The 14,413-nt window shown below is 41.7% G+C and overlaps 1 protein-coding gene across 4 annotated transcripts; it reads left to right on the forward strand.

Annotated features, from left to right (window-relative positions):
• Positions 1–470: 470 nt before the first annotated feature.
• On the forward strand, positions 471–10,650 carry Ca3 (carbonic anhydrase III). Of its 4 annotated transcripts, XM_013512803.1 has the most exons (8): positions 471–781; positions 872–1,004; positions 2,166–2,247; positions 4,493–4,611; positions 6,040–6,132; positions 7,128–7,190; positions 8,207–8,362; positions 9,707–10,650. In XM_013512803.1, the coding sequence occupies exons 1-8, from the start codon at positions 486–488 to the stop codon at positions 9,824–9,826; spliced, it is 1,062 nt and encodes a 353-aa protein (XP_013368257.1). In that variant the 5' UTR covers positions 471–485; the 3' UTR covers positions 9,827–10,650. The 4 variants fall into 4 exon arrangements, with proteins under 4 accessions (XP_013368257.1, XP_013368256.1, XP_005381801.1 ...); XM_013512802.1 differs by having other exon boundaries at positions 471–1,004; XM_005381744.2 differs by lacking the exons at positions 471–781; positions 872–1,004 and adding an exon at positions 1,361–1,487 and having other exon boundaries at positions 2,166–2,363.
• Positions 10,651–14,413: the final 3,763 nt, after the last annotated feature.

Consider the following 14,413-nt stretch of genomic DNA (forward strand, 5'->3'; position numbering starts at 1 on the left):
TGAGCTCAGAGTCTAAGGGCACTTTTGCCATGTTTGCTTGGATTTTCCGAAGGGCCTCAGTTCCTAATTCCACCCTGCTATTGTGTGGATCAAATAATCCCTGGTCACAAAAATACTCCGGGGAGTGACTCCCTTGGCGTCCAGGTTATGAGTGTGGTCAGTCATTCCACATGCCTTAGGGATGAGCTATCTTTGCTATGATAAGAAATTTCCTTTTCAAGTTTTGTTATCCCCCACTACAAATTTACAATCATAAATAAAAGCCAGCATAACAAAGAAAATGTATATGGAAATTTTAACATAGCACTGAAGTCAGGTGCCTTTCGTCTTGCCTTTGAAAAAATGGTTGCTGATCTAAAACAGAATAAAGTTTACAAATATTGCTAGAATTGCAAATATCTCCTATACTGACTTTTTCAGTATGAACCATAGTAAGATATTTTAAATGGTGCTTTTTGCCACGTACACATTAGATTTGCAGTTTTATGCTTTTGTGTGGTTCATTGTATTATGAAACAACTGAGGAAAAAAATAAAGATGATTCTGTAAGCCTTTTTCCAATCTCTCGTTATGCTTTGGACAGTGAAATTAAAATTTTTAGGCAATGTAAGTCATTTTATGATAGCGGCTTTCAGAGGTGTAGGTTGCAGAGTGTGCCTACGTCCCTGGCTCTGTGCAAATCGGGGCCTCAGACACTTCCCAGATTCTCGGCGCTCTCTGAGATCCGGTCCTCGGCGACCTGCAGACCAAAGGGACCGGCTGGGCTTGGAAACACCGACTGGTGGGGTTCCGGGGAGGGGACAGGCTCCTCACGGAGAAGGGAGTCAGAGAGCTGCTCGCCCACCTCTTTCTTTCCATCCTTTGCTCCTAGGGTTTTACAAGCGTGGGTCAGACAAACAGGCGCGTTATTTCCAGCCATTCTACCCGGTAACCGGATCTGGGCAGCAAAATCAACTCGCAAAAGCGTCCAGAGACTGCAGCCAGACCGCCGCCCTGGAGTAAAGGTAACTTCTCCGCGAGGCTGCAAGAGCTGCCGCGGTGCAGATTTCAGTTCCTGGCTAAGCACAGCTGCAACACCGCATCCCCGACTCCCCCAAAAGCGCGCGAGGAGGAAGCTGGGAGGATGAGGAGAATGCAGCCGGCTTGTGCTCCTGACCCCTCTGCAAAGCCCTGCAGCTTTGGGAGGCAGAGGGCCCCGAGCCAGGATTCCTGGGAAGGGGCAGGGGGGCCCGGCCACCCCACCCCGACAGCTGTCCAGCCCCTGTAATTCATTGGCTTCCCCCACCCCGCCTTCAAATGCCACCCCAATCCAGTTTGACCCCCCCGCCCCACCCTCGCTGACCTAATAAGGCCATGCAGTGGTCGGGGGACCTAGTTAAAAGGCTGGGGCTCAAGTGGACACTGCAGGACTCCAGGGAGGGAAGGCAGGAGCCGTGCAGCGGGAAAGAGCGCCATGGCCAAGGAGTGGGGCTACGCCAGCCACAATGGTGAGTGCGGCATCCGCGCCGTCCAGGGCACTGCACAGAAAGTAGGTGACTCCGGGAGTGCGCGGAAAACGCGGGCGCGGAGGGAGGTGAGACCTAACATTAACTGTGTACTTTCCAAGTCCAAATGCTCCTGGTCCTTTTGTCTTAATACCATTTCCTTCTCCCTCCTGTGGAGTTATGATGTTACCCTTGGAGCAAGCTGAAGCGCAGGCAAGTTTTGCCCAGGATCACGTTGCCTGTGACTGCGAAGTCAGACAACCTGAGGTCCAGGCTGGTGGTCCTTTACTCTGGGATGCTAGGCAAAGCACCCTTTCCCTCTCCGAGTCTGGTGTTGGTGTAAGACTCTATTCTGCCTGCCCCTCTGCCGAGGCTACGTGGAAAGGAATACCTGTGTGCTCTAAAAGCCACAATGTGATGAAAAGTGGTAAACAAATGAAGGCCATTTGAAAAATAAGCCTTTCAAGCTATATTCCAGAGCCAGCAGGGGAAATACATGGAATTCAATACAAGTACTACATCACCAACAAAAAAGGTCTTAAATGCTAAGTATTGTGCTGCCCAACCTGAAACTGAGACCTTTTTAAAAATCATGCTCTGTGTATTTTGCTGGCTGTTCATGAGAGATTGGCCTTGGGTTATACCACCAAATAAATCAGTTCCCTCAACTTCATTTTTTAGGTCCTGACCACTGGCATGAACTTTACCCAATTGCCAAGGGGGACAATCAGTCACCCATTGAGCTGCACACTAAAGACATCAGGTACGACCCTTCTCTGAAGCCATGGTCAGCATCTTATGACCCTGGCTCTGCCAAGACCATCCTGAACAATGGGAAGACCTGCAGAGTTGTGTTTGATGACACGTATGACAGGTCAAGTAAGTATAATACTTAGGGAGAGGCATATAGGTATTTTCAGTGTCTGTATAGGCAATGTGTGATTCCAGACACAGTAACAGAATTATTGGGAAGAGGAAGCATTTCCTCCCCCAAAATAGAGATGACATTCTTCTTTGTTGTAGATGAGAAAAAAACCATATCTGTGTATTGAAGAGGAATGTCTCACCCTCTAGCTTTGGTCTCTTTGTTGCCACAAAATGGTCTGATGCCAAGACCAAAAGCTAATAATACATTCCTGAAATGGGGCTTGTGGGATGGTGATGGCCATGAATCCAAGTTCTGATGGCCAGTAGCTAAGGACTCTTGTGCTCCCTGACCACAGTCTGGAGAGGGAAACTCCCACTCTCAAGTATGACACAGGTTCCATTCTACAAAGCAAGAAGTAGAGCAAGCAAACAAAATAGGCGCTATCTTCTCCTTGGGCCTGGAAGGAGGCCAATCCAAGGGCTAGAATAGGGCCATTGTATGGGTCCAGATGATTTGATTTCTTGCATCTCTGGGGTTCATCTGACTAATCCTTTTGGTGAGTGTTTTGGAAGTATCTGCCACTTCTTCTGCAGTATTTATGTGCATGAGACTGGAAAAATCAAGTTTTTTAAAGAAATTAATCTACACTAGTAAGTAACCTACACTAGTAAGTAAATAGGTGAAAATTTAAAAGGCTGATTAGAAATGCTTTACTTCACTGTAAATGAGGTAAGAAAAAAAAAATCATCCTCTGAAGGTCTAATGCTTGCTGTGCAATACTACAACTTCCTATTACCTTGTTTTGAATGGAGTTAAAATTATCCTTATTAATATACATAAATGGATAGTCTTAACTATGCTGTAGTAAAGAATGAGAGTCATAACTCCTACCAACAGGAAGATTCCAAGGAAGGGCCATAATATAATGCTACATTTTCTAAGCAGTGGTTTTACACTGCTATCCTCTTTCCAACCATTTACATCAAGCTCCATTTGAAGGAGAAAGGACAAAATTAATCAGTATTATTAAGCTAACCACATGAAAATGCCATTTTTGTAATGAAAATGGTTGATTATTGGTAAGTTTTTATAGTTTATTCTAACAGATCAGACTCAGATGTCCATATACTATTTCAAATGATTGGACAGGAAAAATATGACAAACCACTTAATTCCTCCATGACCAAACTCATAGAGGCCTAGCATTATTGCTTTAGAAATACACTATAGCTTTCCCATGCTACTTCTCAGGGTAGACAATCCTTTCCGAAATAGCTACCTTGAATTCTATTTTGCTCATATTGTTAAATCTTGATTTTAGGGTTTCTGCAAAGTTTCCAATATCCTTTTGAAGATATTTAAACCTCTAAATTACTACTCAGTCTAAATAAATTGAATTCAAGTTAAGTGACAAATTAAAAGAGTTATATACCAAATTATTGGTATTGAGATTTGCAATCCATAGTGATTGATTTCCTGGGAACTTTTCAATTTCTATTTCCTCTGATTTGAATAGGCACAGTCTAAATTAGATGTAGATCAAAACTCTTGCTTGTCATCCTAAAGAAAAAAAAAGCTATAGTTGAAAGGCCAGACACAGCAAGGAGTTCATGCTTGTACAGTGCTTGCTGTGCAGACACTAGGATGGGCACCTCTGAGGTGCTTAATCTCAGTTAATCCTCACAGCAGCTCTGCAAGTGAGGAATTATTATCACCTTCTTAGAGATGCAAAGACATTCAGAGAAGCGTAGCAACTTGCCTAAGATCACACATCTATGGAGAGGTAGAGCCAGGATTGGAACCTAAGAACCGCCTTCCTTTTCATAGTTTGGCTCTTCCAGCTGCACCATACTACTGACCCATTGTTCGGATGTATGCATCCTCACTGTCCACTTTCATAAGTGTTAAAATTACATTTCAATAGTAACAAAGCAAGCCAATGCAATAAAAAAGACAAAACTCGTTTATTTTTATATAACCTAAGTCTTCACTTTTGGAAGAGCCTGGTGTGCTCAGGGATGGCTCCACCTTCCTCGCAGACTATCTATATAACCTTTGCCGTCAAAAGCACCTGTTTCAAGTAGCATAGATCTCTGTAAAGGGAGGGTGAATTCACCAACCTTGCTTATCTGAATCACAGTGCTGAGAGGTGGTCCTCTTTCTGGACCCTACCGACTGCGCCAGTTTCATCTTCACTGGGGCTCCTCCGACGATCACGGCTCTGAGCACACGGTGGACGGAGTGAAGTATGCAGCGGAGGTAGGAGGAACTGTTGTCATCCATTCTGCATCTCCCACAGTGAAAACTGAAAAATTAAAAATAACAGCCTCAGCAAGAAAACATCATCCTGCAAGCAATGTAGTTGTGCAGGGAACTGTAGTAGTTTTAGCATACACTGGGGCTTACTAGGTTAGACAGTAAAGGGTGGGTTGGTGGGACAGCATCAGTTATGAGGACTTCTAAGGTTATATAAAAAATTGGACAGTTGCTTAAAAGAATAAGGGCCAGGGTCCTGCATGGAACCAAAACAGTAAGGATAGCTCAAACGTGCATCCATCCTACGTGTGTTATCTCATCCGATACTCTCAGCAACCTGATGTAATAGGCTACAGATGAGGCAACTGAGGCCTCATCTGAGAAAAGACACATGGCAAAGGCACAGAGCTGATAAGTACTAGTCCTGGTACTGTTGGCTTCAGAGTGCATCATCTAAATTGTGCCACATGCAATCTTTTATAAGAATATAGTGTTTTTAAAATAGCATTTAGTGATTCTGACCAATGTTCACGTACTAATGTTAAGAGAAAACACATATAGATTGAAACAGGTACACAAAATTTTATAGGAACAGATACTGTTCTCTGTTCCAGTTAACTCATTAAAGCAAAGCATAATATATAGTTCAAATCAAAGCATCAAGTATAAAGGGAGGAAGATAGGCCCCCTACCTCTTCTCTTTAGAAAGCCAAGCTACTTCTCTCTTTTCCAAGCCCAGGTTTTGTCAACAAAACTGAGGCAGGGACTAGAGGCACACAGAAACATTGCCCTACATGAAATCATTGGGCAGTATGACTGCTGGTTAAATAAAACCCTAGGACACCCAAAGTATTTCATTGTGATCATTCCATTTCTCTACAGCCAATCCAGAGAGCTAGTGGCAAGATAACTCGAGAATACCTTCTTTGCACACACCTTCCTCCACAATGGAAAATGGAAAAAAATTTGGATATTTCTTACAGATACAGGAAAGGCTTTGACTCTGAACATTTGCAATCCATAGTGACTGATTTCCTGGGAAATTTTCAATTTCTATTGCATGAAATTATCTCACTTTTGATCTTAAATAAAATATTTTCAACTGCCACAAACTATTGTATTCTCTTTCCACTCTCTGTAACTCAATATGGGAAACCTGATTAGCTTAATGGTGCCCATGTTCTAAATTAAGATAGGCTTGCTGCCAGGTTCAAAAGCCTGGCTGAAGAGAGATAGATAGTTTCATATGCTTTTTATTTGAACCATTAAAAATTCCACTAAAGTACTGCAAAATAATATTTAGCGTTTTGTCATTTTGTATGGTAGCATTAAGCAACAACCTTTAGCACATTTTTGAGCCTGTTGCGAATAATTTTATACTCGCTTCTTATGCGAGGGTTTTGCCTCTTAACCTATATTTTATGGTTTCAGCTTCATCTGGTGCACTGGAATCCAAAGTATAACACTTTTGGGGAAGCTCTGAAGCAACCTGACGGAATTGCTGTGGTTGGCGTTTTTCTGAAGGTAAAGTTAAAACTGAACCCCCCACACTCAAAACTTAGTTGCTTAAAATGCTGAGGCTAATACAAGTCTTAGTCCTCTCTTGCTTGAATTGTGTGTATGTGTTTCCCTTCTTCTACGTATGTGTTATTATTCATTCAATGGATCAAGACATTTTTGCTAAAATCAGTCCAAAAGTGCTCCTCTTGCCCTGCTCCAGAACCCCTGGCACATCTAAATTTTCTCTCAGAATGTGTGCGCATACAGGGAATTGGGGACAGAGAATTCAAGGGAGGTTGTTACGATGGTGATAAGGGTGAGGCTGGCATGTGCTCATTAAGCTTTCCCACGACTCCGTTTCAATTGCACTAGAAAACCAGAAGAGCTGATGCTGGGAACTGCTGGGATACCAAGTGCCTGGCTGGACATTCCCTCTGCTTAAAGTGGCCACCACCCACATGATCCCAGGCTAAGATAGCACATGGAATGTGTGTGTTGTTCAGCCAGCCTTGGTTTAAAGAGGACTTAGTGTCATTAACACATGAATTTGGTGGTAACATGATCTAGACTTTAAGCCAGAGGTGAAAATCTAGCTTCTTTCTTTTTGAATGACCTAATTCGTCTTATGTTCTGAATTCATTGGATCATTTTCAGTTGCGTGAAAACCACACAGCAGAAGGGGAAGTGGATTTGAGGGGAAAGACAACGAATTCAGTTTTAGACAGATGCAGCCTACTCCAGCTCTAACTGTATGACTTTGCAGAGGTCAAGGACATTGAACTGGATCAGCATGTAATTTTGTGGTTTTGTACTTCAGAGGCCTGGAGTCCAAGTTTAGATCAGAAAACATGTACTCTAAAATCTTGGGGGAAAATAAAATTATGTTTTTCCTGGGTAAAAGATATTCTGGCAGACTTATGAACACTAGTTGCATGTTGATGACTCAAAATCAGTTTTAAGATGATTTTAAATTATGGGGAAAGGAAAAATATCATGTAGGATTTCTATTTTTCTTACAGATAGGACGGGAGAAAGGCGAGTTCCAACTTCTCCTGGATGCATTGGACAAAGTTAAGACAAAGGTAAAAGAAAGTAATTTTGGCTCTTAAAATATCAAGCAGAGAACATTAATTTTCTTTTTTGCATTATCAAACATTGTACATTTCCTACCTACACTCTGTTACTAAGTTTGATAGATATGCTAAACATATATAGCATTTATTTATATACATATGAATCATTTTTAGATATAAATATAAATAAATGACATTATATTTTTATTTCATAGTTTTGAAGCAATTTCACATGGACTGGTTTGTGTCATTGCCTTCTCTCAGATAGACTTTCTCAAGTCCGTGAGAATCAGAGAGGTTGAATCTCTCAACTCAAAGATTGGAGAAGTCACCTCTTTCTCTCCTCTCCCCACCTACCCAGATGCAGTCTCATGGAGGTTCTAAATGTCAGACAAAACTGGCATTTTAAATCCTGCTGTGACCCTTTCCAGCCACACCTGTTATCTGTTTTAAATCTTCAAAGTTGACTCTTCCAATTAGTGGACACATTTTAGTTGCCTTTAGACTATCCTAAGTAATTACTATTAACTTTTACCACTAGAAAAAGTAGTTATTCTAATACAACAGTCAGGGGCTGGGGATTTAGCTCAGCGGCACAGCGCCTGCCTAGCAAGCGCAAGGTCCTGAGTTCGATTCCCGATCCCAGAAAAAACAAACAAACAAATTAATACAACATTCAGTAAGAATGCAAGCCCTTTTTAAAATCATCAAGAACCAAGCATTAACTTATATCAAGTACTTTTGTTACATTTTAGATAGAGGGTGAGTTTTCCCTCATGAAAAAATGGTAGAATTATAGTTCTACCCATAATTAAAATGGTAAGAAAAAAAAACATGGCAATACTGTGCCAGATAAAGTTATAATATGCAGCCAACTTCCGGTTTAACTTTGATTTCTGAAAGGCCTGAGCCTTGTTAGAAAGCTCTGTTGCCTCTGTTCCGTGTGAAATCTGTTCTCACAAGTAAAGTGATGAGTCCTTCCCGGTGCGCGGCAGGCTTGTCCCACGTATGGTGCTGTCTTCTAGGGCAAGGAGGCGCCCTTCACACACTTCGACCCTTCCTGCCTGTTCCCTGCCTGCCGCGACTACTGGACCTACCACGGCTCCTTTACCACCCCTCCGTGCGACGAGTGCATCGTGTGGCTGCTGCTGAAAGAGCCCATGACCGTGAGCTCCGACCAGGTGAGCAGCAGCCCCGGGAGCACACAGGTTTACATGGCTGGCTGGCTAGAAAAGATAGAAAAACTGAAAATCCACAGCTACTAAATGGGTGTTTGTCCAACAGCTCCTCCTGGAGATCTCAGCATCTGCTCTGGTTACCTGAAATCCACTCAATCTGTTTTCAAAATTCTGGTTTCCTGAGGACACCAGGATGAACGCAAATTGTTGAAAAGTGGTCATGATAGCGAGCAATGACTGAGTGTAAGCTACACTTAAAGGTTTAGGTTAACGGGGCCGACTCTTTGTTCCTTTGGACACCCTTGAGATAGTGCGCACCGGTTAGGAGGGGAGGCGGCAAGTCAGACCCAGGAAGGAGAAGGGAAGTGGAAGAATCTAACATGCTTGTGAAGAGTATTTTACTTTCCCAGTTTTAGAGATAAACAAGGTGCAGCTTAGAAAATAAAAATAACTTACCCAATGCACACAGTGCCAAGTGCAAGATCCCAATCCCACTTCAGTCTGTTTTCCGTAGTTCATGGTCTCCCCTCCTCCTGGTCATTGAAAGATTGTCAGCAACACAGTTTTCAAGAAAAGCTCTTTGAGGGAAAAATGAGTAAGCAGGGACATGAAAAAGACCATATTTAAGCAAGTAAATAACACGGACTCATAACCTAGAACAGGAATGTCTCATACTAAAATCAGTTCACCACTGTCTCCCTTGCTTAAGACAGCGGCTGTCCTGTTTCTAACAGCCTAGACTCAAGAATACAAATTGACATTTTTATCAAAGAATCAGGTCTAATGGTCTTAATCATTGATATAAATATTTTGAAAAACGAATGAAATTTTCTCAAGGAGAAAAGCTAGAAACAGTTTACTGCACTATAATATTCTTATATGAATTTCTTGTCCTTTAAAATAAAAAATCAGTAAAAAAATCAGTTTAAAATTTAAAATACAGCACAGCATATCTTCCTCCTCTCTTAAAATTGGCTCCATAAACATAACGAAGGCCAATTATCTGTCTCTGCACGGTGTGTACTTCATACCCAGCCCCCCAAATTAAAGTAATTGTTTCAGAATTCAGGAAAAAAAGGGTTTGACCAGAGAGAGCATAGCATAGTGATCCATGAAATGGCAAGAGACCTTTCGCAAGTTTAAATATATATATATACACATATATATATATGTATATATATTCCTCAAGAAGTGGTAGCTGAGCAGCTCTGGACTGAGCACTGGAGACCGGTTTTGCGGTGTAGTTTCCTCGTGCTGTTTGGAAAGCCCGTGATTTCTGACCCTCGGTCGCACTGTGCGTCCACCCGCCGCGAGCACTTTGCTAACCTGCCGCCCTGTCCCCTGCAGGTGGCCAAGCTGCGCACCATCTTTGCCAGCGCCGAGAACGAGCCCCCGGTGCCCCTGGTGGAGAACTGGCGCCCTCCGCAGCCTCTCAAGGGCAGGGTGGTGAGAGCCTCCTTCAAATGAGGCCGCAGGATCTTGCCCTGTTCAGGAAAGGAAACTTGCCACCGTCCGAGCGGTTCCCCGCCGCCCTCTGGTGCTCCTTCCTCCAAGTCTATTCATCTTTCCACACCCTGCGAGGAATGTGAGTGACGCAGTGGCCAAGAAACCAGCTCCTTGTGACCAGATGTAACAGCAAACCATGAATTTCACACCTGACCTTTGTAATAGTCATCTTTTCTATAAAAGTAGTATGTCTAGTGAGCTTTCAGAGGAGCAGAAATGAGACAGAAGAGTGAAAATACAGGAAAATGACCACTGAACACCAGTTTTCTGTCATCTTAAATTCACAGAACCGCAGGTCTTCTACGTTTGTATTATGAATTGTCCACCTTACAGAAAAACGAATGATTTCATCTGTAGTAGAGGTGATGTTTCTCTGATAAGCAAGAAATTAAAATGATTGTGGTCACAGAATTAAAATGATAATGTTCTACCTCTTAACACCAGGAGGTCCATTATCTATTAAAAGTTAGCTCTGACTAAGGTTACCTGGTTTTGGTTATTGATGAAAGGAAAACACAGTAAGACGAAGAGTTTGGAAGTGTTTGACCCAGTATTTGAATTTCTTCTTCATAAAGATGGTTTTCTTTACCTGAAGCAGGGCCATTTATTTTTTATTAAACTACTTTTCTCTTTGCATGCCTATTAAAATAAAAAACTGTCTCTGCTGTCTTTCGAATTCGAGGCTGGAATTAACGGTTCCTAGAACACAGGGAAGTGCTCGGTGGCACTTGAAGTCAAAGTAGCTATGTTGACGAATCACCAAATAAAGACATGGATGCAAAAAACTGGGCCTTGCGTTTTTGAATGAAAAAGCATCATGAAAGACACAAATGGACCAAAATTATGATTGACAACTTTGTAAGGTTTTTTTTTTTTTTTTAATAAATGAAGGGTAGGGATAAAAGATGCCAGTTCTGAGTCTGTATGCTATATTCCTCAAGGCAGTTAGTGAGGGCCGCCAGACAAAACTGCAGACCAAAGGGATACGTGCCTATATCTGAGAGTGCAAAATAGTTGCCAGACATCTCTAAGCTGGTTAGGATTCTGGAGTTCAGCCCAGGGCAGGGGTGTGGAATCAGGTGAGACTGCATTTTTATGTCAGTTCTTAAAGCTGTGTTTTGGGGTCACACTGGCCTAACACTACCAAGCTCTCTATATTTGGACCTTTAAAACAGTTAATATCTTTAGACATAAAGTCTAAGTTTGCAGTTAGTGGCTTTGATCGTCTTTTAGTGCTTCACTGGCTAATATGTTGACTACCTTAGAAAAGTTTATTAGTGTAAGGAGTAAAATGGGATGGGGTCAGAGGGCCCTGAGATGCTGGAAGTCAAGTCATGTGATGGACTCCTGTGAGGCTAAAGTGATTTAATAAATTGCCACTTGGGTGAAGTAAAACCAGGTTGGTCAGTGTGAAGTGGCTGTGTTAATTAAATCCCTTGAAATTAAGAGGTGTGGAGCTTTGATCATTAGTGGTAATACACAGCTGCTTCCCTGAGTACTTAGCATTGCTCAGTGCACTGTAAAAAATGTACACAGCACTCACTCTCTGTGAGGCAAGAACAGATGACCTCATGTCAGTTACAAGTATTTCTTACTCACGGACACAGGCAGGGCGGGCTGGAGTTGTTTGAAGGGAAGATACTGGATCAGAGGAGGCTGTGTCCCTCGACTGTAAACCCTCTGACGGCAAGAATCTGAGTCTTGCACACCGACACTCATTTTATTCCCTCATACTGTGTCCGACACACCATAGCACTCGGTCAGTATTTGGTGGGTAACGATGTCATAAACAGAGGGGGGATATGGGACCAATAATCAGGTTCTCCAACCACAACTTACTCTACATCTCTGCCTTTTGCTCATCTTCGTGAATTTTGATCTCCTTGGAAGCGATCTCATTAGCTTTGGGTGGGAGTTTTTTCCAGTAGAACATATTTTTCCCCAGCCTGCCTGTGTCTATAAGTACCATCCAACTTGAAAAACTTCCTCTCAATTTCTCCCACCCCTCAAAATGCTGCCCCATAAGAGATGCCCACTGGAATGCTGAAGACATACTTGTGTCCCTATTTTGAGGGGGGATCATTCTCCCGCTCAGGCACAGGCATTCAAGCAGTTGCACTTAAGGCATCCACAGCCTTCGAAGGCCAAGGCCAGGCGCTGCTGTGCTGAAGGTGTCCCAGCATTTGCCAGCGTTTGTTTCTCGGGGTACAGGCTATGATCATTGCTAGAATCTAAACATTTCAAAGTAGGGCAGAAACAAATCAGGATGCAGTGTTTCATGATATTTAGATGATCATATACTGAAAGTCTACAAATGGGGCAGGAATTTATTGATTACAAGTTACAGCTTCATTTTGAGGGCAGAAATGTGTTATAATCCCTGCCACTTTAAGTGGAAATGATGATATATTTATGAAAAGGCAAATAATGATTCAGGACCTTTGATGAAAAATTTTTAAAATGTACCATCCGTGAAATTTTATGCAGATGGATGGGAAGTAGTCTACAAAGAACATGCAAAAACTAAGTTTTTAATGTCTGTAACCATTTATATAACTAAATAAATATAGTTGAGATTGATCAACTGTAAAGAAGTTTGCATACATGTGAAAAATTAATGTTAATTATCCTAATGAGAATTAACACAAATAAAACTGGTGTAAAATAAATACATGTGATACAAAAACGCACAGCTACTGAAGATGAGTCACCACAGCGCCCACCAAGAAGGTGTATACGCACTTCAGCAGTTTGCTGTGGACATGAACATGGTATTTAGCAAAGGAAGAATAGATGAGAAAAATGATACTGTGGGTGTCAGACTTTAAAATTAATTTTGAACAAGCTACTCATAAGGTAGTACAGTAAGTGCTAAACCCGAATGAGAAGTCACAAACACGTTTGCAAGTTATTTTTCATTTTGGTCACTAGATGGCAGCAAGACATTTTAAAATTCTAAATGTGTCACTAGGTGGCAGCAAAATAATTACAACGATGAAATTAAAAAGCATGCTGCTTATTCATGGTAGTTTCAGGGCAAGGCATTTAAAAAAAAAACTTTTTGAACTGATACCCTGTTTTCTCCTCTCCAATATTTTACTGTTAGCCATTAAACTATATCTACAAAAAAATATTGAATTCTTACATATTTTTGAGAATCTTAATAACCAAAAATGAAGCCTGAAGGGCAAAAGCATAGAGGGTATTAAAATAAAATTTAAATGAGTGCAAAGTGAACTTTTAAAAGTCCTGTTCAGTATTGAGAAGCACTGGGCAGGAGCCACACAGCCCTTGGTGAATGTGAGGTCTCAGGCACATTAATTCTTAGGAGCCTGACTCCTCATCTGGAAACAGGAATGATAGTAGTGCCTGCTTGGAGGGTTATTTTGAGAATTAAATGAGCTAATACTTATAAGCCATTTATGCCAGTCATTCTAACATATAATTCTCAATAGGAATTAACTTTTATTGTTTGTAAATTAATTTTACTTAAACCCAGAAAAATTATAATGCCTTATTTCCATACCTAAAATTTTTTCTTTATATACTTATTTGTGACCTCATTTATCTATGCCTCATCTATTCAGATTGTATTAAAAGAGTTACTCTAATGAACTCACTTCTACTTGTTCCTGGGTGACAACAATATTTAGTGATAGTGATGACAAATCTTGTCCTATATATGTAGCAAGAAAATTAAGAGGTGGCCACATGGAACCAGCACGATGCTAGAAGAGGTGACCTGGAAGACCAGAGATATGTTGCTGAGGAAGCTTCTGTCCCAGGATCTCTGCACCTTACCTGAGGAAGCGTTCAATTAGAAAACACCCAGAAAAGAAACCTAAAAGAAGAGGTGGGAGAACCGTAGCATTCATTTTGTGCAGTGTGGACTTCAGTTGTGGAGGGAACAAAGTCCCTGGGGGTGTTGCATAAAGTGGAAAGTCTATCTCAATAAGTAAGTACAAAAAGTCTCCTGCCATTAAATTAATTTTCAGCATGCCTGGGCATGTCATAAAATCAGAAAGCTGAATAAAGTGCACAAATCCCATCTGGGAGAAGGGTTTATATTTTCGGGGTTATTCAATTCCAATAGGACCAAAGGAATAAGACAGCCGAGATATAAAATCTATGATTAAGGGGTAGAAGGGTAAGGAACTGCCGTTCGTGTGAAGGCGCTCAGTAGATGCAGCCACCTGACACTCGACCAGGTAGATAATCACAGGTAATCAGCAGGGGTGAGAGCGAGGCTAACGCTGCAGTCACAGGGGACCAGGTGCGCTGCAGCAGCATAAAACCCAGTGATTTAAAAGCTAATTTTAGCCAAGTGAGAATCGACTCTGCAGTAAACAGGAATTCGGATTCTCTCTTGTATTTAAATTACTCCCAGGTAGAGGAGCCTGAAACATCAGGGAGACTATTTGGATCATTAAATGGACATTGTCCCTGTTTCAACTTGCCCATAAATTTCTATCACACTCACACAACTCATTTGAAATGTGGATGGTTCCAAACACATTTGTTCCAGAGCAGGCATTCCCTAAAGGGCAT

Source organism: Chinchilla lanigera, unplaced genomic scaffold (genome assembly GCF_000276665.1).
Source record: "Chinchilla lanigera isolate Chin_1 unplaced genomic scaffold, ChiLan1.0 scaffold00016, whole genome shotgun sequence".
In the NCBI taxonomy this organism is placed as follows: Eukaryota; Metazoa; Chordata; class Mammalia; order Rodentia; family Chinchillidae; genus Chinchilla; species Chinchilla lanigera.